General features: G+C 43.7%; 1 protein-coding gene across 4 annotated transcripts in view; it reads left to right on the top strand.

Annotated features, from left to right (window-relative positions):
• The window catches only part of SMARCA2 (SWI/SNF related, matrix associated, actin dependent regulator of chromatin, subfamily a, member 2), a 179,803-nt gene that overhangs the window by 20,103 nt on the left and 133,212 nt on the right, over nt 1-26,488 (top strand). For all 4 annotated transcript variants that reach the window (XM_049645039.1, XM_049644919.1, XM_049644933.1 and 1 more), the window contains exons 4-9: nt 5,030-5,416; nt 12,659-12,914; nt 19,745-19,871; nt 21,840-22,013; nt 23,523-23,696; nt 26,045-26,215. In XM_049645039.1, the coding sequence (XP_049500996.1) occupies nt 5,030-5,416; nt 12,659-12,914; nt 19,745-19,871; nt 21,840-22,013; nt 23,523-23,696; nt 26,045-26,215 (1,289 nt within the window). The remainder of the gene's footprint in view (nt 1-5,029; nt 5,417-12,658; nt 12,915-19,744; nt 19,872-21,839; nt 22,014-23,522; nt 23,697-26,044; nt 26,216-26,488) is intronic.

Below are 26,488 nucleotides of genomic sequence, written 5' to 3'. Positions count from 1 at the left end.
TGTATCGTCATTAATGTTTAAGCAGGTTTTGAATATCCCAGACTCCGACCTGAATTTTGATGGCAGGCAGGTCTAAGGGTCACAGAGGACTCACCAAATGTTGACTACCATGTGTTGTCAGAAAAGCAGCCTGATTCATTGGGCCTTTTTGCAGTATAGGAAGAAAACATTTGACCCATTCAGTGTTCAAGAATGGATTTAGACAGCACTTCCAGGTTTAACATTTAAATATTAAGGAGCCAGGTGCAAGCCAGGTGCATTCACAGAGCCAATATAGACCTCATTTGTACTGTCTGGGAGATGTAGACGAGTGACATTCAGTAATTCTCGAAGCCAGGTGCTTGTTCTCTCTGCTCCCAGCTTTGCAGTACCTCTAGTCATAGGGTCCGAGCAAAACTCCCAACACAAAACACTTCCAATTCATGAACTTTACGTGAGCATTTTTACTTTTATGTATCTTAGAATTGCTCTCATTGCTTGGTTCCTCTTATTCCGCTTGGAATCTCCAAGACGTTGGCACAGGATCTAGCACACAACTGGATAGATACCTAGTTAATTTCATTCATGTAGGCAGAGAAGTGACCTGATGCATTCACAAGTCAATAATTCTAAATAGATACTAATTTTTATGTAATTTTAGGAAGTTCTAATTACTTGGAAATGTAGAGGTCTGCATTTAAATGGAATCAGAATTAGCACGTAATATTTTTCTCCAAACTAGCAAAGTGCATTGCAGGCTGGGGAATGAGTTATTTAAAAGCATAGTTTTGAGTAAAGTAGTATTGGTATAATGGAGTCTTATTCTATATAATGATCTAAAAAGAATTTAGACTCTGTAATAGCATGTCTCTTTAAAAACCCCATTGTAAAAAGCCATTTATAAGCACACAGGTATAGAGAGGTGTGGCATTGATTGGAAGGCTGCCAGCTTTAACTACCTAGCAACATATTAGGTTATTTTAAGGTATTGGTTGAGAAGGAAAACCATTTCCTTCAATAAATACTGAATTGTGTACCTTATGGTCTCAATGATAACGTTGTTTATTTTTAGTCCGTTGGATAGAAAAAGTCTTCCAAGGCAAGTATATAATACTTAATGTGTGTGTGTGTGTGAGTGTGTGTGTGTGTGTGTGTGTGTGTGTGTGCAAAGAGAAAATTCATATAAAAATTGGCACTTATAAGTTCAAGATTGTTAAAAGGAGAAACGTGACTGCTTCTCTCTGAGGCAAGGTGAAACTGGGGAGATATTGGCCCTCGAAGACCAGGGAAGTAAAACTGCCACTTTTGGACCACTTTCGAATGAGCAAATCAGACTAGTTCAAAAAGAGTACACTCCATATCGACACTGGCATCTTGCAGACGAATGTATATTCACTCTCAGGCAATTTCCTCACCCCGTTTTCTCAACTAAAGATAATTACTAAAATATGTTATGTTGTATCATCATTTAGATTCTGTTTTTTCCTGAAGTTTTATGGAATGTAGGATTAAAAAAAATCTCTCTCTCTTTAGCTGAAACACTGTCACATTTTTAACGTCATACTGTGATAGAATGATTCTATTACCATCCCCTGTATTTTCTGGGGGGAAAAAATTCCCATCCCCAGTTTCTTCTTGTCACATTTGAGGTGAAACTTGGTTGCATTGACGAATTCTGGAAAATGATTTTTATTCCTCTCTCAGCTTCTTCAGTAGTGAATTTGAGGTAAACTTAATCACTGTCCCTGATGTAACTGTCTCACCTTCCTCCCTTGCTTCGTCTTGCCTGTACTCCACAGTTTAAAAGAGCAATTTGGTTAACAGTTGAGTTTAGACTGGATTGTCTGGTGTTTTGGCCCATTGTATTAGGCATCCTGTGACTTATCTTGGGGTAAGCTATAATTGATGACCTGAAGAAAATAGGAGAGACCAGAAGACGGGAGACATATGACCCATTTTAATGTAGAAGGAGTATCCCTCCTACTATGAAAATGCCAGCAGGAAGTTTTTGGTAGCAGGTTTCTCCCTCTGTGGTAGGTAGAGGGTTGGCCAAAACGGTGTCAGGAAGCTGCTTCCTAATGAACAAATTCCCATTTGCGCCAGCATTACAATGAAGGGGCAAATGTAAGCCTCATTAAGAAGGAAGAATGTCCGGGGTGCCTGGGTGGCTCAGTCGGTTAAGCGTCCAACTTCGGCTCAGGTCACGATCTTGTGGTCCGTGAGTTCGAGCCCCGCGCCGGGCTCTGGGCTGACGGCTCAGAGCCTGGAGCCTGTTTCCGATTCTGTGTCTCCCTCTCTCTCTGCCCCTTCCCCGTTAATGCTCTGTCTCTCTCTGTCTCAAAAATAAATAAAGGTTAAAAAAAAATTAAAAAAAAAAAAAGAAGGAAGAATGTTCATGTCAAAGTTAGGTGTATATTGTGGGTCCCATCTAAACTTTTTCTGTTTTAAGTGGCAGCATACTGGGCTGTACATGTCTGCTGGCCCTGTAGGCTGCTTTCAGGTTCAAGGGCATTTTCTTGGCCAACTTCTATGACTAACTAGAACCCTAGTGGCTGAGTGGTTTTGCATTTCCTTATGAAGTAGGGATTTGGAGAACAAGAGTCAGTGGATCCTCAGTGCAGGATTTCTCTGAATGGAGCTCTACTTCTCCCACCCTTTGATTGGACAGAACCTACCCTTGTCTTAGAGGATCAGACGAAATTTGTTTCCCTTGGCAATTCGACATACAAGAAGTTACATCCCTTTTTCCCCCTCTAGTTTTGCACATGGTGACAGTTGAGTCCCCAATCACTGTTGGTCAGATATTCTTGGGCCTCTGTGATCCCACGTGGACGCACAGAGCTCTTTCAGCCCAATCCCAACGTGGGCTCAAACACAAAGCAGATGTCTAATAACCGCGGGTGTGATGACCTTTATGATAATTGTGACTCAAGTACATTTATTAAAAGGCAATGACCTTTAATATTTTAGACCGTGTCTTAGGACATCAGTGATTTGATTAATTAGTGCTTAGTTTGAATTCGGGACAGGCTTTAGGATTGCAGGAGGCCGCCTTGTTCCCTCCTTCACTTCACCTTGGGTCTCCCTGCAATAGTGCTCGGTCATATGTTTTTCCAGGAATTCTTTGGCCGGGATATGCAGTTCATCTCCTAAAAATGAGTTCCTTGAAGTATTTTATGCATTTTTGACTTTTCTTCCCCAAGAAAAGTATTCTTAAGTTTCCCATGTAGATCTCTTATAAGCCCAAACAGATTCCTCTCATGTTTATGTCATATTGTAAATGGTTCTAGAAGGATTAGTGATACTTTCGAGTCTCTAACTTATTTTTTATAAAACCAGATTAATATTAGACGCTGGAGAGAACATGTACACATTGGAATCACACAGGCTTTGGTTTGAATTTCGGAGCTACAGAGATCTCATTGTGTGACCTTGGGTAACTCACTCACACTCTGAGCCTCAGTTTCCTTATTTAAAAAAAAATGAGGTGGGGGTGCCGAGGTGGCTCAGCTGGTTAAGTGTCCCACTTTGGCTCAGGTCATGATCTCACGGTTCATGGGCTCAAGCCCCGCATCGGGCTGTCTGCTGTCAGCATAGAGCCCCCTTTGGATCCTCTTTCCCTCTCTCTCTTTGCCCCTTCCCCACTCATGCTCTCTGTTTCCCTCTCTCACAAATAAACATTTAAAAAATACATAAAAATAAAAATTTGAAAATGAGGGGACAACACATAGGCTCTGAGGATGTTGTGGGGATTAAAGAAATAATGTGTACTCCACTCCTATCCTTTTAATTCTCCTTACCATGTCTGTGCTCACACTAGCCTAAAAGCCGCTGGCCAGATCACCATGTTGCCTTCAGCTGACTTCAGTCCCTCTTACCCACAGCTAGAAGAGTCCCTGGGGACCAATGATCCCCCAGAGTCGTCACCGGTGACATAAGCAGTGACTGATGATCCTGAGAGTGTAAATACCTCAAGTTTCTTCCTCCCCCAGCTCCCTGGGATAATTTGGAGGCAAGTTATTTCACCTTATGTCCCTGAGCGTCTACCAGAGATGAATCTGCAGATACCCACTCTAGCAGCTGCCGTCCCTGCCTTATGCCACCTTTTTATACCCCTGCCAGTATCCCCGCACCTTTCGCCCAAATCACTCACACTCAATCCTTCCGTCAGGCTCTGTTTCGAGGGAGCGCTCAACTTGGGTAGTGCCTACAACAGTGGAGGCCCTCAATAATTGTGCATAATAATAAACCAGATAATCATTTGCTGTCCTCATAAGAGACTCTTCATTCCCTTTTGCGATATCGAACCCACCTCCAGGTTTTGTTCTGTCAGCTGAAGCCAGTCTTAATGTATACTGCTCTCCCCTGGTGCCTTTCGTTTAGGTATATGGCAGCCACTGACAGTTTACCTTCTAGGACACAAGCGGTCTTTGATCACTCGACATGTGGCTTCTACTCATTGAGGTGTGTTGTGACTTAGTATGAAAAAAAAAAAGAATGAATGTAAAATATGTCTAATAATTTTTATATTTTGAAATGGTACTATTTTGGGGTTTGTTGATGTCAGTGAAACATTATTAAAATGAGCTTTGTTTCGGGGCGCCTGGGTGGCGCAGTCGGTTAAGCGTCCGACTTCAGCCAGGTCACGATCTCGCGGTCCGTGAGTTCGAGCCCCGCGTCAGGCTCTGGGCTGATGGCTCGGAGCCTGGAGCCTGTTTCCGATTCTGTGTCTCCCTCTCTCTCTGCCCCTCCCCCGTTCATGCTCTGTCTCTCTCTGCCCCAAAAATAAATTTAAAAAAAGTTGAAAAAAAAAAAATGAGCTTTGTTTCTTTTACCTGTTAATGTGACTCCTAGAAAATTTTAATGTATGTGCCTCTGGTGTATAGAAATTTGATAATTCCATGTACTTCTGTGATTATTGAATGGTATATATCCTACATTCCTCTAAACAGGCAGTGCTGTTGCAGAAAATTATCCCAGTAGCCAGGAATGCCTGGCCCTCGGGGGTCACTGGGGGCAGCGTGTGATCTCCTCTCCTGTTTTATTCCAGGCTACATGTCGCCGCACCCGTCTCCGCTGGGAGCCCCAGAGCACGTCTCCAGTCCTATGTCGGGGGGCGGCCCGACCCCACCCCAGATGCCGCCCAGCCAGCCGGGGCCCCTCCTGTCGGGCGATCCGCAGGCGATGAGCCAGCCCAACAGAGGTCCCTCGCCTTTCAGCCCCGTCCAGCTGCATCAGCTGCGAGCTCAGATTTTAGCTTACAAAATGCTGGCCCGCGGCCAGCCCCTCCCCGAAACGCTGCAGCTTGCAGTGCAGGGGAAAAGGACGTTGCCCGGCATGCAGCAGCCGCAGCCGCAGCCCCAGCCGCCCTCGCAGCCCCAGCCGCAGGCACAGCAGCCGCAGCAGCAGGCCCTTGTTAACTACAACAGACCATCTGGTAGGTTAACGTGCCACCCAATGAATAACGCGGTGCTCCGGCTCGGATAAGGACTGCTCCTGGTGCGCAAGCGCTGGGTCGCCCGAAGCCCAGGGCTGACTTAGCCCTTTGTTGTACCTCGTTGGCTGTCGTGTCTTCCTTCGCTCACTTGGCCAGGATCCTTGGGCTCCTGTGCCGTAGAGTCTGAGGCAGGAGGCGGTGTGTCCCCCGTGATTCTGCATTCTCTTCCAAGAGGTTCAAGGCCTGTCGGAAGCCCGTGCACACCGCCCCCCACCCCCAGGTTAAGAACCCTGCACGCGGTGCGTCCCATCGCCAAAATGCGCCCCCAGAATCCGGTCCCCGCGAGCCATCTTAGGTTGGTTGACTTATTTATTTCTACCTGGTTTGTGTTGCGAAAAGCATTGAGGGAGGCTTCCAAGGAGCACACCTGCAGTAAAATCATGGTCAGGTAGGAAATCAGAAGCAAAGGGAATAGAAATCAGGGTCAGGGAGGTCAGGGACACGGGCCGACAAGAGCTCCAATGGCTGTTGCCTCCGAGCAAGTGGACTCTAGTTTCCGGGCAGTCAGGAAAGGGGGGGGGGGGGGGGGAGGGTCTGGTACCAAATCCTCACCTTTCAGAAGCAAGTAGCTCACCGGTGTCTCAGAGGAAAACGGAGCGTTTTCTAGCATGAGGCAATAAAATAGATTCTCTGGGTGGGATTATTTTTTTTAATTACCGCTATTATTATTATTATTATTATTATTATTATTATTATTATAAAAGACACTGCGTGACAGGCATCAGTGACATTTGTTCATAATAAACCGAGTAACAGAATCCACATGGCCTATTTCTTATATATACCCCGGCATCAAAGCTTAAGCTGTGCTGTTATGTAACAGGTGGAGATGAGATAGTCCTTTCCAGGGCCTTCTGGTGGTCTGGCTTGATCCCGCTGATAGAATTCAGAGGTGCAGGAGGCTAGGGGATGAGCTTCCACACACTTTATTTTCTCTGGCAGGCTTTTTTTGTTAACCACCAGGTAAGCAAAGAGTTTATGGTTCTGTCCTGATTAGAGCTTTGAATCCCAGGGAAATTTGAATTCCCAGGATCTTCCTTGACGTTGACATCCTTCCTGCGAATGGTTCCCTCTCCTTAGGGCAGGCCACGACATGCTGATTCCTGCACACAATCGGTGCAGGAAGTGGGTACTTTTTCTAGGTTTGGGGACTGAAGCAGTATAGAAGAGTTCAGGTGATGATGATGATGATGAAGTACTCTGTTTTCAGAGTTTGTGTTTCTCTTCTGGTAGGGATAAACTCACCTTGTTAACTGTGGCTGTATACTTAGGAATGGATTTGAAAGAGTAAGAAAGGATCATGTCAGATTCAGATCATTTTGTAGTGACCATGGCGCTTTGGTAGATGAAGGATCCTATGGCACTGAACCTCTAGGGTCTGCAAACGTAGAGGAAAACCACGCATAAAATGGTAGTTTGCATATTTGATGCGTTTAGAGGTTTTAAAATGGCATAGCTCCAGCTCTGGGGAAGGCAGCCAGATGAAAGAAAGAAATACACGCACGTCTCTGGGTGCATAGCTTATACTTAGGGCGCACCTACTGGCATACCTCGTGCATCATGCTCAGCGATGAGTACTTTACATCCAGAACATGGCGAGTCGGGGCTCACATACCAGCAGCCTGACCTCAAGAGCCCACGTCTTTTAACCGCTGCCCCGTACTGGCTCCCTCATCACAACGGAGCTCACCACCAGGGAAAGAACCCCATCCCAAACTCTGGGCACCAGATGCAAGCATTTTACTCCTGTGTGTGTCAAAAGGAAAAACATCTTCGCTCCTTATGTAGAGCCTTTTAACTTGCTCTTTAGACACAACGTCAAGGAAATTGGCACATCTTGATAACCCACATCTCAGGGCAGTTTCCAGTAGAGACGGAATGACAGGAATCAGATAGTTAAGCACCTCCCAAGAGGTAGTGGTGTGGGACCCTGTCAGTAGGCACCTGTCACCGCACCTCGATGCGTGTCCTGGGGTGCCATCTCATCACAGACCTCCATGAGCATTGGTATTTTTTTTTTTTTTAATGACCTACGCTCAGCAGGAAAACATCCCAAAGCCTCCCTTAAGAAGGCAGGAAGGTAATCAATTCATTTCAGATACCTTTTCACCCGAAGTTCGAATAAGCAGACCCAGTGACGGAGTAGAACTTAGGGAACGAAGTCGTGGTTGTCTGGATGCTTGGGAAGAGCAACCACTCCATGCCCCAGTACAACACAATCCTGAGTGCGCTTTCTGGACCCTCTCCAGAAGAGAGGGCTCCGTGTCTTTTCTGTCTCCGATGCTTGGGCCTTCCCTCACCAGGCCCCTGTTGTCGGGAGGAACTCATTTTATTACTCACCACTCATGTCTCGTGTTTCTAGAAAGCAGGCTTCATTACAAGTGAAAATATTAGGGCAGGTAGTGTTTCATGCCAGAGGGGGCAAGGAGGCCATGGGTAACTTTGGAAGAAATAACCTGTTAACAGAGCAGATCCATTTCTGCCTCTGGGAAGGGGCTTACACCTGACATTGTTGCAGAACTTGTCCCCAAATCTCAGATTTTAGAGGGAAATGACAATCTTCCTTGACAAAGACTTTTTTTGTTTTTGGTTTTGTTTTTTGTTGGGGGTGGGGAGGAGGTTGGCATTTAGGACAAGTCAAAAGAAGAATATTTTTTCTGAGTTAATATTATTTTTCTTGTTATTGTTTACCTCCATCCCTCCCTAATTAAAAAAAAAAGTATTGTTGTGTATAAATCCCTCTACTAATATTTCAGGAAACAATAAGTTTTAAGTGTGTCCACTTACCTAGAGGTAGCTACGATTCCATTTTTCTTTTGTCCCACTTTGTAGCGTTATTCATGTGTGAGGAGAATCTTTTTGGTTGGGGTGGTCTGCCTCAAACCTACTCCAGAGTTGTAACTCACCCAAAGTGGCATATATCATCATAGGTACCGCTAGAGAATTACTGGTTGACTGCAGGAGTTGTGCACTGAACAAATAATTCTTCAACCTTTGCCTGCTGTGGGCTCTGTGCAAATGTAACCCATCATCTCCCTTTTCATTTTGATTTATTTTTTTATTTTATAGAGACTAAAGCAAAATTAAAATTAGGAACTGTAATAAAAAAGGTTTGGGGGGTGTTTTTTTTGTTGTTGTTTTGTTTTTTTGGTGTATATGGAGTAAAGGACCTTACGATAGAAAGTAAAAGTTTCACTGCCAATTTTCTTTAGTGCCTGTCTCTCTCCTGCTTCGCCCCTCCTTTTAGTATCTAAAACTTCTAGGTATCCTCAATGTAATAAATACACTTCATTACATTTTTTTTTCCAACCCACGGAAACCACTTAAATCCCTATTTAAGGCACAGAATATTGAGTAACTATCCTAGTGTGCCAGAAGACAGTGAGTTCTGAATGAACAGAAATTCTGTACATGCGAGACTCAGGTATTTTCATAAGTTTGTTTCCCTGTTGTTTTGTTGTTGTTGTTTATTTATTTTGAGAGAGCGAGTGGTGGAGGGACAGAGAGAGGGAGAGAGAGAATCCCAGCAGGCTCCACGCTGTCAGCATGGAGCCTGATGTGAGATCATGACCTGAGCCGAAATCAAAGAGTTGGATGCTCAACCGACTGAGCCACCCAGGCTCAGTTTCCCTGTTTCATAACATCAGGCATAGGGATCCGTCCGAGAACAATCCCCCCCACCCCCAACACACACACACACACACACACACACACACACCTTGGTTGCCCTGGGAGACTCTCAGGGACATCAGGACATAATACATCTGCCTAGATTTCCAAGGTGGGAGTTCAGGGGAAAACAGACACATTTGGAGCCTTGGCAACTAAGCCTAAATTGTTTATGTTGGGGGGCGGGTAGGCGATAAGATAGGGAATGTAATTTGTTTTGCGTTTGAAGATACCAGGGAGAAGTCTTATCGTCTGGCAGACCACGAGTGTCTATTGCAGAGATGGTTTCTGCCGATAGGAAGCCCAGCCAGCCAGGCACCTCAGGTGTGGAAGCCGCCTGCGGGACAGGCAGGAAGCCTGATGAACAGGTAGTTACATTCCAGGCACGTCCAGTTGCTGCAAGCTGCATTCAGTTCCCTGGCCTCTGTAAATAGAAGTTGTTATGTAATCTATTGGAGGGAGGGGAAAAAAAAAAAAAAAAAGGCCCACGCAGTAAGTGAACTTGCGGTGTTTAGTGAGGAAAGGAATTTGCTTGTAAGTGGCTCTGATAGCAGATTAGCAGGAAGCACATGGCAAGCTGACTTATCTGAGTATTTGTGCTGAGTTGTTGTAAACTGTAGAGGCATTTTGAAGTTTGCTGGAGAAAAGCGTACTCCCAACGTTGCCAGCTAATACGCTACCAAGTTTCCTAAAAGGCCTTTCTGTTGCCATGGGGTTTTTCTAGAAAGCGAAATTAATTCAATTAGACTTCTTAACCTTTGTGGCCGTGGTAGCGGTAAGAATGACAAGAGCAGAGGGTGGAATCTACATTATCTCATTGTACCTCACGACCACCCTCTTATCCCCATTCTGCAGATGAGAAAACCGAGGCACAACTTGCTCAGGCTTACACCACCAGTAGGTGGTAGAGCTGAGGTGACCTGGGAAGATACAGGGTGTTTTAAACGTGCCCATTTCATTCACTGCAAACCGTAGTACTTTTCAAATTGGAGATTTGAATATGTAGGTTCACGTTGGGGTCTCTCCCTGCTTCTCAATTTTAAGGGTCAATCAGCCAGATAAGAATGTCTTTGGACTTAATGGATTTAAGACGTCTAGTCTGGTGCGTGCGTGTTAGACCTAGTTTTGAGTCATAGGCTAAAAATGACCAGAAGTGGAACCAGGGATATCCGACATGCTCTGGATACCTTCCATTGCTGAAATGTGGCTTTAAAAATAGTGACTTGAATTTACCTCAAGGAGTCATCAGAGGCTTCTGCATAGGTATTTGCTGGCTATCCGCTAAAGAAGGCTCCCAGAACGGGTGGAATGCGTAACCCCAGTGCCCTGTTATGGCTTTTGTTGATGAATTATTTAAACTTGGAAAGGAGGAAAATCCCTTTCAGAACTGAGTGTAAAGTAATTATTATCTTATCACCAAGACCCAAATTTTGTTTTTGTTCAAGTTGGTAGTGTTTTTAGAGGGCTTCAATGTATTCAGTTGATTATTTAGTGTGCTTATACCAAGTCTTTAAATATACCAGTTTCCTGAGTCTACTAAGGAGATTTATAGAATCACAGAGAATTAAAAAAAAAAAAAAGAATCAGAGAATTAACATAACTGTTAGAAATCTCTGTCTCCTCTCTTTGGACTGGATCATATCTAAAACAACCCCAAGGGAAAATCTACCCTGTTTTAAAGACCTCTAGGGAGAAAATATTCTAGAACGTCCCTCCATAACTCTTTCCCATGCTTAACGACCCTCAGATTTAACGTTTAGAAATTGGTTTCTTATGTATGGATAAAAGAAACTCTAAATATAAATTATTATGAAACGCGATACATTATGTAAAAGACTTTCCCATTCAGAAAAAAAAAATCAGAAAGTACTTAGATGAAAAGAATCTCTTTATTATGATAGTACTGTCTACAATGCTTAAAATAGAAAATTTTTAAAAATGCATTTTTCTCTCCAGAGTTTTTCATCCCCCCCCCACTAGACCCAGGGGCTACAGATTGCCTCAGGATTATGTAGCTCTATGTATTTTGGAAAGTTTTACCTAATTTCACAGGGAAGGGGAAAGAAGAACAACAGTAACACCACACACATACACACACACACACACACACACACGTGCTCATGTATGTGCCCACACACCCACACATATGCCCACACGCATGCACATGCGCGTGCACACACACACAACACACAGTTTCCTAAGCAGTTTGCTCTATTTTCTCACGTTCCTCATGTCAAAATTTTTGCTGACACTCTCCCTGCATTGTCAGTTGAAGCCCATTTCCAAACGGTATTTGCTGGAAATTGAATAAATATGTCTCATCTTTCATAATGTGTGTCTTTGTATGGTTAATTATTAAGGGGTTCTGAAGTATATAGACTATTATTTTGTTGCCATTGAATGATTTTAACTTTTCTTAGAGAAGCTATGGCAAATACCCAGAAGAATGCAGAGGTTTTAACAGCTTAGAGAGCTTTATTTCTTTTTTTTTTTTCATTTACTAATTCATCTGGTAGCATCGCTAATCTTATTTATAATTTTGAAGTAAGTAAAAATTTACCTAGGAGGGAAGAGGGACAGGACTTCTTATTTTAGGTCCATACATAGCAATCAATTTAAACTCCTGAGGTCTAATGTGGAAAATTGCATTAAATTAAGTTATTAAGTGCATTTTGATAAGCTGGATGATTACATATCCCTTTATTCTGTTAGCATGAGAAAAATGCTCTCTTGAATCTTAATATTTACTACTTTTTATTAGGTGGGATGAGTGGCTCCCCCCCACCAGATACACACACTGCAATGTTTTTAGAAACATTTTCTAATATGTAGTAAAAAAAAAAAAAAAAAAAAAAAAAAAAAAACCAAAAACTTAAGTTCCTGAGATGCACTGATTAAGCCTGAAATGTGCTTTATAGGTCATTAAGGAAAAATGTGTGCCCCTTTCAGCTCACATCAGAGGACTGGCCAGGCTGCTGGCTGTTATTTGCAAGGCAAGGGTTTCAACAGCAAGGCTGCTGCAGAACAAGACCGGGGTCTGCCTAGAGCCGCGTTTTTGGCGCAATTTTCGAAATGTGATTTTTAGGACCGCACCCAAATCGCATCTGACTGTTCCATAACTCCCTTGCTTTTCTCAACTCTTGAATGCACCTGTAATTGTAATTCTTTAAAAACAAAACAAAATAAAAAGCACTGTTCAGCTACATTAATTGCTGGGCCTCCGTTCCTTTCATCAATTTATTCCTTTAGTCATTTATGGACCATTTCGCCAGTGTTCGTTAGTGAATGCCATTTCCCTATGCGGACAGATGCCAGGTTCTTCTTTCCTTTAACTTCCTTTCCTCCCCTGCCCTCCTGCCTTCCTCCTCTTCCTCCTTCCTCCCCTCCTTCCTTCCCTTGAGACAGTTTACTTGTCCCCATGGCGGGTCCCCCGGGGGCAGCGGGCAGGCCGGGGGTGCGCAGGGGCGCCGGTCCGCCCGAGCTGCTGCTGCCCGTGTCGCTCTTGTCCCGCAGGCCCGGGGCCGGAGCTGAGTGGCCCGAACACCCCGCAGAAGCTGCCGGTGCCCGCGCCCAGCGGCCGGCCCTCGCCGGCGCCCCCCGCCGCCGCGCAGCCCCCCGCCGCCGCCGTGCCCGGGCCCTCCGTGCCACAGCCGGCCCCGGGGCAGCCGTCGCCCATCCTGCAGCTGCAGCAGAAGCAGAGCCGTATCAGCCCCATCCAGAAACCGCAGGGCCTGGACCCCGTGGAGATCCTGCAGGAGCGCGAGTACAGGTAAGACACTGTTCCCCGCCCCGCCCCCCACCTCGCCGGGGGTGTGTGGACCGCTGGTGTGGTGGGCATGCTTCCCAATGGGACAAGGCACAGGCTGAAACTCAGGCTGCGGGAAGAATGTCCTTGGAACAAGGGTTTGTTTGCCCTAGCGGTGGCAGGAGGGGGGCCTCTGGGTTCTCAGGATGGTGAGTGTCATTCACTGAGTCCGGAAAGCTGTCATCACCCACCATGACATGCCAGGCACTGTGTCGGGCACTAGGGATCAAAGATCCCTAGGCAAAGATCAAAGTCCAGCCAGGAGTGCCTGTGGATGCAAGAAAGCAGACCCGTCATACTTGGCCTATCTGTGCAGGGTGTCTCTCAGTTTATCCTTGAATGATGGCTTCGAGCTGGTCTCATGCTACTAAAGCCTACATAGTGGCTCACTGTAATATATTCTTTGTTTTAATGCATGCATTTGTGGGTCTACAGCTTGGCCCAGCCTTAGCGGTAAGCCCGATAGAAGTGTCTTCATGTGGGGTCCTTCTTTAAACTCTTCATTCCAGAAACCTAATTTTCACCTGATTTGGCACATTTATCTGAATCAGTAGTGGGCAAACCTTTTCTGCAAATGGCGGGATGGTTAAAACTTTACCCTTTTCAGGACTGTGGCAAAGGCCTCTCAGCTCTTCTAAGAGCATCCACAGACAATAATGGGCTGGCTGTGTTCCAGTAAAACTTTATTTACAGAAACAGGCTGTGGAAAGGATTTGGCCCACAGGCTGGAGTTAGCAGACCCTTGATGTAAATACTTAATGTTAACCAAAAAGAGAGTCCAGGAGTGTTCTGTCACTTACCAGCTGTGTTACCTTGGTGAAGTTGCATCTCTTTTCCATGACTCAGTTTCCACATCTGTTAAAAGAAGGTGTTATAGTACCTCTTGTAGGGGGGGAGATTAAATGATACAAAGACTTTCAGTACATATCAGCTATGATTATTTCCCAATTATTATTTAATTTCAAAGAAATTATAAGGGAAGGTCAGTAAATAACATCTAGCTTCCCTTTAAAGACATCACCTTAGTCTTTATTGAAAAACACATGACTTACATGTTACTAGATTAAAACACTGAGTTACCAGCTTTGGTAGTTAACTGCGAAAGAAATCACAGTAACTTGCCCCTAAATGTGTGTAGCTTTTTGGATGAAGAGCAAAACTTTCCTCTCTCTGCTATTACTAATCCTCAACAAAGAGCTTTTGTATTGCTGTTTCCTAAATTTTATGTATCCCTAGAGAGCTACATATACATCATCAGTTGGTATTGTAGTGTTGACAGACAGATCACTGTGCGGTACAAAGTCACATATTAGCACTAGGTTCCTATCTGGGGGCAGAAGCTTTATTCATGTGCGGTACTTTCTTTACATCACTACTGAATAAAAAAAAAAAAGTCAAAAGTATTTTTTTAAAAAGGCAGTAAGTAGCACCGAGGGGTATTGTTTAGTTACTCTAAAATTCTGACTTCCAAAGAACTAACTTTTTTTTGTCCTTACCTCGAATGTACCAATATTGTTACTACGTCATGTGAACTACATTCATAACATAGACACTCTCTCTACCTAGAAATACATCTGGACTTTTCTCCTTGTTCAGCCTGTGTTGTGCGGGGCGGGGGGTGGGGGGAGGCAGGCAGGTGTATGTGCATTTTACTGACTCCTAAGTTTTCTTCATTTTTACCGGAACCATATTTGCAGGACTTTCTTGTCATGAGCCCCATTTTTAGCACCCTTGGATGGCCTCCCAAAGTATACAGTACCAAGTAGGACTATGTAGCCTATTCCAGTGTGTGAAAAGCTTTGGTCCTCTAGTCCCGTATCAATAAGAAAAAAATACATGAGTTGGGATCTTTTAAATTATAAGCAGAATGTGGTGGAATGGCTATTTTTGATATTATTATCATTACTTGATGAAATGTCTCCTCTTTTGTAAAGATGCGTGGCTTCCAGAATGATTGCTCTGGCAACTCTGGGTCTGAAAAGCAGGTGGGGTCTTGGGGCTGAACTTTCCCATGGCCATCTTGAGAAAGAGCACGGGTTTCTCCTGGCAACATCACAGGGCATCTTGTATCTTCTTTAATTAGAGAACGATGGCTGGCTTCCCCATCTGGAGATAAATGGTTCAGCTGCAGAGAGGAGTTAACTTTATCCTTCAGAAGGGGTTAGATCGAGTGCCTTAGGCTCTTGTAAGAGACAGCTAAGCAACTTTTCCTTTTGCCCCTCTTTGAGAGAATGGCTTCCTGGTCTTTAGCACTAGTAGCTGGAAAGGTCCTGTGTATCTTTACCTTCTGATCAAGTATTTGAGCAAGGTCTAAAGTATATATATATACATATGTGTGTGTGTGTGTGTGTGTGTATATGTGTATGTGTATATATATGTATATGTACATGTATGTGTACATGTAATATATGTATACATATATTTGTTTTATAATTTATGTACTTAATTGGAGCAAAAACCATCTGATCAATTATTTGAGCAAGGTCTAAAAGATATCAATAGATAGATAGATATCTCCTTTATAATTTTATGTACTTTGTTGGAGAAAAGACATCATCTGTCAGAATTTCTTTAACAGATACTCATGTCTTTGACCATGGTAATATCACTTACCTTGTCTGTGAAAATTGAAAGGAAGTTGTCAGAATCTCAAATTTCTTTTTGACTTTTAAGTCGCTTGGCTGTTTCTCTTGCTCATCATAAAAGCAGAATCTTGACAAACTGACCTTCTTGATTCAACAACAGCATAAATAAGTTTCTGGGCCTGAACACTTTGCCTCAAATCTGTGCAGTCTCTGCGGTGAAAACATTTTGTTCCCATCTAAATTGTATCCTTTCTTTTTTGACCATCTTTCTCTTACTGATGAATCTCAGTGCCTTTTTCTGTAGTTAAGCGTCAGAGAGAGAGTTCCAGTTTGTCCTTGCTGTTGTTGTTGTTGGTGGTGGTGGTCTTTCCAGCATGCTTCTCTTGCCCTGTCAGTATACCTGACTTCACTTCTCCCATCCTGAGTTCGATATTCTGGCAAAAGTGCTCCGGTTGTCACGTTAGTGTGTAAACGAATGGATTCCACAAGCGTTTTCACGGAAGATGCATTTCACATTCAAAGGAGTTTATTTGAGAAGCTCGCCTTTGAAACACACCAGCCCTCTTTGGCATCAATTTCAAATTCAGTATGAAAATAGTAGCACACCTTGCTTCAGGAAGCAAGCGTGTTTTTTGTCCTTCCCGGATCCCCACTGCAACCCTCAAACTCCTTCTCAAAAATTACCAAGGGCTGTTTGATCAGCAGAGTTACGAAAAGTCATTTTCCCCCACCCTCTCCCCTCTCTCTCTCCCCCCCGCTTTTTAAAGTGTCACTCAGCTCCTTGAAGGAACAAAATGTACCAGTGTCATTTTCTGTTCAAATAACTCTCCTACAGGAATCATAAACTTCTCCTCTGGACCTGAACAAATATCTGTTACCTTTAATGGAACTCTTTTTCTTGCTGGAACAGTAACCCCTCTTGATTTACTGTTCAATCTGTATGAAAAACCTGAGTGACCTAATTCTGCTTCAATTTTCTGTACTCGTGAGGACACCAAATGAGTCTCCCGCAGTTATACAGTATTACATGTGTTGTTGTTTCGGGAAGTTTAGAATCCTGAATCTCTTTATTGGACTACCTGCTGAATTCCATTGATGGGAAGATGAAATTGTCTGGCGAGGAGCATTATTTAAAATGAAGATTTCTATTAACAACGACGACCACCACCACAAAGAAATAAAATTTTCTGTGTTAAAGCAGCCCCTCCTGTACCCTCGCTACCCACCCACCACGTGCGGAATTCAATGCATGTAATTTTACCGCGGAACCTACCTTTCCTCTTCTGTAGTTTTGCACGATGGCACTTTGCACTTTCCACCTCCCTCTCATAAAAGAAAGATTCTTTTGTGTTGGGGAATCTGAGATTCCTTGACAAATTACTAGGCCCTTGGGAGATGCAGATATTTTGGGAAGCAGTGCCCCCCACTGCTCCCCAACAGACTCTGAGGCTACATCTGCCCCCATCCCTGCCTCCCCACATCCCTACATCTCCCACTCCCATCGGGGGAATTAATCTCTGTACTCTCAGCCCAGTTGTCCTAAGATTATTTATTTCGTCTTATTTCCATAGACCTTTAGAAGATTAAGAAAAAGCAGCTATGTCTCTGATTTCTCACTTGACCCACTTGGTCAGAGAAAGTAAGCCCAAACACCAAGGGATGGTTGAATTTCCGAGATATTCACATGAAACAAACAAACAAACAAACAAAAGTTTGTGGTAAATCTAGAACCGAGGAAGTAGCCTAACTAAATCACTGACTCTCATCTACCTCCCTGTGATATTTAATTCTCCTATACTGTGGCCTTCGACTTGAGTAAAGCTGTTTTAGCTTAATTTTCTTTTGTTTTGTTTTTTCCTATTTACATTAAATATTTGAACAAAAATCACACTATAATAGGTTTTTCTCTTAATGTCATAGTTAAGATGTACCATCTTTGGCCATAGTTAGAGATTTTTGGCAATGGGAATATTTAAGAAATTGAATTGGACAAATGAAATGGATCTTTGTTCCATACGGTGAAAATTAAAAAAAAAAAGAAAGAAACTCTGATGAAAATCCCATGAGTATCAGTAGTAATAGGAATGCACAAGAACAGTGGGTGAGGTGGGGCAGTCTGGCCAAAAGAATACAATGTGGAAGTTTGTTTATTTTTTTTAATTATTTAAAATTTGTAAGTGTTCCTTTTTTTATTTCAAAAATGGTGGAAGTTTCTTACCGTCATTTGAACTCACAAGTGTTTATTCTGCTGCATGTGTAAGCCGTTTAAGGGCCTGTTTGCTTGTGTTCGTACAGAGGGCTGAAAAAAACAGCATGATAACACAGACAGCGCTAATAATAGCATGTTCTGCCATCAAATCATTCAGTAAATCAGAATTAATAACACGTATGTACCAAATAAAACAGGAATCTGTCAGGATATTATTTCCAGCAAAGTCAATGAAAAAACGATGTGTACTGTCATTTTTTAAAGTTTTGAAAAAGATGACATTTTACTTCTCTACCAAAGCAAACAGTTGCAGGTTCTGTACATTTTTTTGGTTTGGTTTTGTTTTTAAAAGCACTCAGTTTTTGATATTTGGGCTAACTGAAGTAGTAAGATAATTTTGTGGCCCCTCGCTCAGAGATTTTACTTTTTCATGTTGACGCACACAGAGCATCGTAAAGGTCGACAAAACCATAATACAGATTTGTATTTATTTAGTCATTTATTATTAATATTTTTAAAGATTGTATTTTTTAAGTAATCTCTATACCCAGCTGAGGGCTAGAACTCACAACCCTGAGATCAAGGGTCACACGCTCCACCGACTGAGCCAGCCAGACACCCCGCATGATACGAGTTTTTAAAAGAATCTTTAATTATCAGCTTTTATAGTTGAGGTCCAGGAAAGCTGCAGTCAGAAAGTGTGTATTAATTACCTGCAGTGTCCCTGCAGGTGTCAGGCAAATGAGGCTCCTGTCCGGGCTCCCTCCTTCACTAGTTCTGTGAAGTTTGCGTGTTTCTTACTGTCTCCAAACCTCAGTTTTCTCATCAGTAAGATGGCACCTCTATAGCATTTACCTTGTAGGGGGTGCATGCATGTGTGTATGCGTGTGTGAGTGTGTGTGTGTGTGTGTGTGTGTGAGAGAGAGAGAGAGAGAGAGAGAGAGTGAGTACGTGCAAAGGAGGGAGGGAGAAAGAATTGAAGAAAATTCTACCTTAAATACACCTTAGCACAGTTAATGTTAACTTAATTTAACTTACTACCTTTTACTATTCTTCATGAAATCTTTTCCAAGACACTTCTGCCCCAAGTTTGGAGGGAGGTAGTTCTAAAAATAGATTTTAAATGGCATGCAATTATTTGTAAGAATAGGATCCAGGCGAAATCTGAAGCTGGTTTGTATGGGGTCACAGTAAAAGTATCCCGGCTGAATGAAGAAAGTGGGGTATGTTTTGTTTTCTCTTCTGCCTTTATTTTGAAGAATGACCTGCAGTTATATTTCTGATGATGTCGGAGATGAGAATCTCTAGCAACCCTTTTTCTAGAAACGTAGTTTTTAAATACTGTTACTTTACCATCTCCCGCTTCCCCAAACCTGATTTTTAAAAATGCCTACTTTGCCTTTTCTCAGACAAGCACTGCTCAGAGAGGAAGTGGTCGTGGTTGGCAGGCTCCCTCCGTGAAAGTTTTGGGTTGGTTGATTTCTGTGGCCTCAGCACCTAAAAGTGCTCTTGTTCACTCAGCTTCAACGGCTGTTGTCATCAGCATCTTGGCAAAGAGGGCACATGGCCTGGTTGCCTAGGACGGAACTGGAAGTCAGAAAGAAAACTCTGTTGTCTCAGCTCTGCACTCTGGCTGCCTGGGCATTTGGGAGCAAATCACATTGTCCTGTCTCTCATGTTCTCTCTGTCTGAAGCAAGTCATGGCACTGGACTGCCTTCCTAGATGCATCCTGAGTCTTCCTTTCTGGGTGTTCGAGAGAGAGAGACGTTGTGAAGGCCAGAGTGTTGAGCAACATACGGCACCTGTCCGCGTCAATGCAGAGGTCGCTCTTCTCCGTTTAACATCAGATAATCCAGCTGGGCATCAGGAATTCGCCGACAGCAAGATCCGGGATATGTTTTGCCAGAACTTAAACCTGAGGGTTACTGTTTATCATTCAAGACTCAGTAGTAATGTATATTTCCCCCTCCCCTCCCCCCCATTTCCTTATCTCCTTTAGACTCCAGGCTCGCATAGCTCATAGGATCCAAGAACTGGAAAATCTGCCTGGCTCTCTGCCACCAGATTTACGAACCAAAGCAACTGTGGAGCTGAAAGCACTTCGCTTACTCAATTTCCAGCGCCAGGTAATACCTTTTCCCCAGCGAATCTGAGATGAAGGAAATAAGCGGAAGTCTGTTCAATATTGTTATAAAGATATAAACTTAGTAAAACTAGTGTGTATTTCCAACCAGCAGCATAGAGCCAAAAGTAATGAAGATGAATTGTTTATTATTCTACTTTTTTTCTTCTGTATATCAGAGACATTTTTTTTTCTCCTATATTACGGTTTCCAAAGTCAGAGTAATGGCATTTTGTTACCATGGATGAAACCTTGAGAATAAATGGTTTAGCTTGCCTTTATGACTCCAAAGAAAAAGATAGAAGGGGGTCGATCAGAGTCTCTTTGTAAACACAAATGTAAAATCCTAGCCATTCCGAATTCTCCTCTGCTGAATTGATAGCCCCTCATTTGTAGAAATACATAGCACTGTTTTCTAACTGCTGATTATTCATCGGAGCCTAAGTTTGAAGCATTTGACCACATCAGGCCCATGTATTGACTAATCAGTGGACTGTTACCTAGTGTTCTTGCTGTGGTTCTTAGTAGTGACTGATTAATAAAAGCTAGCATGGTGATCTGTTTTATAACTGCCGAGTCTGTAGGAGACTAGTGAAATGAAGTAGAGATAGTCTTTACGTTGGTGAGTTTTGCTCTGTGGACCCAAAAGGTGCAGGTCTCCTGGTCCGCACCCTGCCTCGTTTAGCCAAAGGGGAGAAGGGATGCATGCTTGCCAGGCAGGTGGGTTTACTTGGTGAAGGTCTCGGGGCGTGCAAAATGAATTATTAATGAATGAAAGTGGTTTGGAAGTATTGAATTGCATGACTCAGTCTGTTGCGGGATGTGACTAAAATCACAAAGGCACCCCACTTGCTACTGTCATAGGAACTCGGTTGGGAGTACATTTGCCCTATGGGTTATAATGTCGCAGGAGGGTGTCGTGGTGACAGGGTGCTCCTTGGCCATAGCTTTGTGAGAGTAGCTTTCAGCTGAAATTCTAAAAGAAAGAAAATAAAAGTCCCTGAATTCCATTTACTTCCTTTCCTATACGGGACTTCACGAAACGCACTTCATGAAGTGCTTGCTAAAATTTTGTGAAAATAATTAATAACCGAATATATCTTCACAAAATAAGATTATATTCAGATTTGCTTCTCTGTGCTGGACTCTTACCAGTCTCTGATTTTTTTTGCTTGATGGTGTAGAAAAGTCCACCCTCTATGAAATTTTCCCAGTGAATTAACTATAGTTGATGCTGATTTGAGATTCAGTTAGATTATTATTTTAACGTATATGCCCAATCCTTCCCCCACCCCCACCACCCCGGCTGCTACCACATAATGTACAACATGGGTAAGATACTACGTTTATGGTAATCTAAAAAGAAGTCCACGATCTAGTGTGAAATTTAAATATCTTGGAAAGAATATCATCGTTGGGAGTGGAGGAAGCCAAAGCCCATATTTCCCATTTTTCATGTGAAAATTAACATTGAATTAATATTGTTTGAGTACCTGCTGCTACTGTGCATGAACAAGAAGTAACGTTTCTACTCTTTTTTGCAGAGCATCATTAACGTCCATCTTTAGACACAAAGAGAATGTTAGTATGGCACTTAAAATGAAGTAAAATATTTCAGAAGCTCATTAGCTAATTAATACCATTAGAATAATTAAACAGAATGAATTCATTTATTGAACACCCAAGACAGGTTTTGGTTAGTGTTTTTTATAGTGCTGTAAGTTTCTGTTTTTGTTTTTAATCTGAATTACTGGGAAAGAACACTTTTACCGTCTTTGAAAATGCTGCGTGGATTTGGCACGATTTAGTCCCTTCACTTACAAAAAACAAGGCCAACTCCAACGGAGAACCTTGTAGGGACCCCATTCTGCTCCACTAACGGGGAGCAGGGCAGTGGAGGCTGTCCAGGAGCCAGGCCTCTGTTTGGGGAAGCTCTCCCAACGGCTCCCCGCTCCCCCCTTGACCTTGACAGCTGAGACAAGAGGTGGTGGCCTGCATGCGACGAGACACAACCCTGGAGACGGCCCTCAACTCCAAAGCATACAAACGGAGTAAGCGCCAGACCCTGAGGGAGGCCCGCATGACGGAGAAACTGGAGAAGCAGCAGAAGATTGAGCAGGAAAGGAAGCGTCGACAGAAGCACCAGGTATTGGGGGGTGGACTGTGTGGCCCTACATTGACGGACACGCCTGACTGAGCCCTCAGGTGGACTCAGAAGGACTGAGAAATGTACTGGCGAGGGCGGTGGGGACAAACCATGAGAACAGAAAGGTCCCTTGCAACTCCCGTGTTCCAGCCGCCCCATGGGAGACAGGCCAGGCTGGGGAAGCGGGTGGCCCGTCCATGGCACTGTGAGGGGATCAGTGGAGGACCCTGCTTTCTGAATTCCAGGCAGGTGTCTTCTGCATAATCCCATGGCCAGCTGCCACCCGAATGGCCTGGAAAAGAAATGAAGAGAGCAAAACAGTTTTTGGTTTCTTTTTTTTAATTTCTTATTTATTTTTTGAGAGCGAGACACAGAGTGTGAGTGGGGGAGGGGCAGACAGAGAGGGAGACACAGAATCCGAAGCAGGCTCCAGGCTCTGAGCTGTCAACACAGAGCCCGATGCGGGGCTCGAACCTACAAACTGGGAGATCATGACCAGAGCCGAAGTCTGAGGCTTAAATGACGAGCCACCCAGGCTCCCCAAAACAGTTATTTTTATAACGAATGTAAATACAGCCTCCTGGGCTTTTCTGGGGCCCCGTTGGAGGTTTCATAGGGGCAGATTTAAAAAAAAAAATTTTTAGCGTTTATTTATTTTTGAGAGAGAGAGAGTGAAAGAGCGCAAGCCAAGGAGGGGTAGAGAGAGGGGGAAACACAAAATGCGAAGCAGGCTCCAGGCTCTGAGCTGCCAGCATAAAGCCCGGCGTGGGGCTCACATCTCACAAACCGTGAAATCATGACCTGAGCTGAAGTCGGACACTTAACCAACTGAGCCATCCGGGCACCCAGGGGCAGATATTTTAAAATGTTCCTTCCTAGGGGGTTGGAAATATTTTTGATGCAGGATTTGATTTTGCATTAGAAGCCCTATAAGTTGTGTTTGTTTTCTGGTGCTCGATTTAATGCCCCAGCTTCGTTTCATTTGGAAAAAAAAAAAGTTAGATATTCATTGGTACACGTGTCTCCTCCTGTATTTCAAAAGTAGATCTGAATTATGGGCGGCAATTTTCGTGGCTCCTCATCTTATTTCAAGGCACGGTTCTAAGGCGTTTAAGTTAGAGCAGAAGAGGCATGACTTTTATAACCTGGTTCTCACTGAAAATACCCTCCTCCCTCGGGTTTATTTGAGGGTGATGTGCTTTACATTTCATCACTGCTGTTTTGCATGCTTCTGCCAATCCTTGATCCTGCCATTTTCATGGGGCCGTATTTTTTGAGGCCTGAGAGGTTTCGCTTCCACACTGGCGCCCAAACAAACTTTGAGAGCCTTTTTCACCAGCCCCATAGCCCATAGCTCAGCTGCCAGGAGACATCCCAGGGCACCTGTCTCCCAGAAGATTCTAATCGTCCACTCTCATGAAGCCAGAGTGTGTGCTTTCTTGGGCTACGCTGAAACCTCATGGGAAATAGACTTTGAATATCCTTTTCTCCTCTCTTTGGATCCTGTAGGAGTACCTGAACAGTATTTTGCAGCATGCAAAAGATTTTAAGGAATACCATCGGTCTGTGGCCGGGAAGATCCAGAAGCTGTCCAAAGCAGTGGCAACTTGGCACGCCAACACGGAAAGAGAGCAGAAAAAAGAGACGGAGCGTATCGAAAAGGAGAGAATGCGAAGACTGATGGTAAGGGGCTCGCTCGCCTGCAGGGACCCCGGGAAATGGGGGTCCTCACAGGCACCCGTATTGAGAATGGTAAATATGCTATAGGAGGGAGTGAGTAAAAGCGGCTTCTCAAACATGTTAACACGCTCCTTTGAACCTCGTATGGATGGAGTAGGAACATCTTCTCTTTCCTGGACAGCACATACCACGAATCCAGGACCACGGCTGATGAGTCGAGTACTTGCCTGTCCTGGGGCAGCATTGCTGTTCAGATTATAGCTTCTCACATAAAGGCGGGTCGTACAGCTTTCAGGAGTTGTATTTAACAACCAGATCGTCCTTTGTAAAATTTTGCGTCTTTGAGACTCATGATACAGGTTGCTTTGCATGAATGTGTCATGAAGTTATATCTTGGACTCGAAGAAGGTCTGTTTTTTGAAGCCTCTGGTGTTATCCTTTTTTTTTTTTTTTTAATGATAGAAATTTCTCCCTAGCAGTATAAAAAGTGATTTTTAAGTTAATTTTGAAATGTTGCGTTTTTGGTTATAGCTGTGTTATTGTCAAAGGCTACCCACGGGTCATTGCATTTATGCTATTATTTTTTAATGGATATATAAATACAGAAGGGATTGGTTTACATCATTGACCTGGGTGTTTGGTTTTATTGACCATTTATTTTTGGAATTGGACCTCGGAGCGCACCATGGAATTTTAAAAGTGTGTGTGATCTATAATGATACGAGACCTGCAAATTGTACCTGGGACATAATGCCTGAGAATAGGATGGAGATAAAATCATTAGCCTTGGCCCATAATTACGAACCTGGAAAATTCCAAGTGACAAGGCCTTTCTTGGTGTTATTATGGTTTGAATTTTTTTCCCCACTAATTTTGTGGTTTCCAGAGACTAAACACCATGTTTTAAAGAGCCCTGTTTCCAGGTATTACTAAACCTTAGATCTCCTCCAACCTCCCTCTGCTTTTTCGGGAAGGAGACGACTGTCCACGAGATTTCTAACTAGCCAAGGAGGCTGCTTTATAGTAATTTGAGCAGTAAGCGGTCAAAATTTGTCTGATTCAACTGGAGTGAAACTATATTAGAACTTCAGTAACAGATTGGTTTGACACTAATGATTAGGCATTTGCAAATCATTAATTTTTGCAATTAAATGATGGAATATACAGATAACAGGGAAACTGCAGTTTTTATCACTCTTTCTTCAAGTGAGATCAACCATAACCAAAAGCAATTAGAGTTATAATAGCATTTGAGGTTCACACTCATCCACAGGGCAGACAGCAGCTAGACTGGGTTATAAAACGGCTGTCACTCGGGCACATGCTGGAGTGGTGCCCCTGGACCAAAGATCCCCAGCTTTTCCGTAGAGTGGAAGATTTTGTGGTATGTCCCTTTTTATCCTGCGCGTCACACGAGGAAAATATTTTGAGCTGTCCTTTTTATTGGGATGCATAAAAGAGATTTCTCTTGAAATGGCCCAGAGTACATCAGAGTTTTTATTGCATTTAACCTCATAATGTTGCTTAATGGGAGGTAGAGGTGGAAATTACTGTACCTGTTTTATTACCCAGCAGTATCAGACTCCAGGTGCTAAATGACTCGCCTCTAGTCACGTAGGCCCGTCGCACCGTGCCTGTCACTGACAAAACTCCCCCGAATTTGACTTTTCCTATCAGCTGCGGTGTTTGTGATGCTTTTACTAATATGAAGTTATACTTACTACACTTAGAGTCCATTGGAGTCTTTGCCATTAGAAATACTTACTGAACTATTTCTGAATGAAGAGATCTTATGTCTGGAATTTGCTTCAGGACACTCTAGCTTGGGACTGGGGAGAGAACTTGAGGGAAGGGTAGCCGTGAAAAGGGAGTCCTCGTGAGTTAATTCCTGTTGCTTGGTGTTGGTGATATGAGAGATTATACTCTCCTCTCTGCTTTCACTTGTTTTTGAAAATTTCCAGAATACAAAGTTAAGGATACACTTTGGATGACGGATTCTCAAATTTTATCTCTGTGTGTGTGTGTGTGTGTGTGTGTGTGTGTGTTTGTGCACGCGCACAAAGAACCTTAGAAGAGCAAAGAGCTGACTTTGAGGACTTGCTCGCACCACATAAGTAGTGTGGTTCGGTGTCCTGACTGCTACAAGCCTGCGTGTCCTGGGACGCAGGCATGGCGCCCCCAAGCGCACCCCAGACCCGGATTGTGCGCCATAACTCGCACAGCATGGATCCTTAGGTTGCCCGCACTCACCACCGGTCAGAGTTCAGACCATGAGGGGGGCGGATGAGCGGCAGATGGAGTCGTCTGCCAATCTTTATGGCGCCCTGACCGTGTTCTTCTTTCCTTAATAGGCTGAAGATGAAGAGGGCTACAGAAAACTGATTGATCAAAAGAAAGACAGGCGTTTAGCTTACCTTTTACAGCAGACTGATGAGTATGTGGCCAACCTGACCAACCTGGTTTGGGAGCACAAGCAAGCCCAGGCCGCCAAAGAGAAGAAGAAGAGGAGGAAGAGGAAGAAGGTGAGCGCCCTAGTGAGTCAGAGGAGAGGAGTGTATGGTCAGGAGCCAGTCCAGGGCCCTTTAATACATTCTCCTGGGGCACCTGGGTGGCTCAGTCGGTTAAGCATCCGACTTCGGCTCAGGTCATGATCATGGGTTCGAGCCCCGAGTTGGGCTCTGTACTGGCAACCCAGAGCCTGGAGTCCGCTTCAGATTCTGTGTTTCCCTCGCTCTCTGCCCCTCCCCTGCCCATGCTATGTCTCTCTCTGTCTCTTAAAAATAAAAGAACTTAAA

The sequence above is a fragment of the Panthera uncia genome, chromosome D4 (assembly GCF_023721935.1).
Source record: "Panthera uncia isolate 11264 chromosome D4, Puncia_PCG_1.0, whole genome shotgun sequence".
NCBI lineage: Eukaryota > Metazoa > Chordata > Mammalia > Carnivora > Felidae > Panthera > Panthera uncia.
Note: the sequence above shows the minus strand (reverse complement) of the source record. Positions and strands in the feature narration are given on the sequence as shown.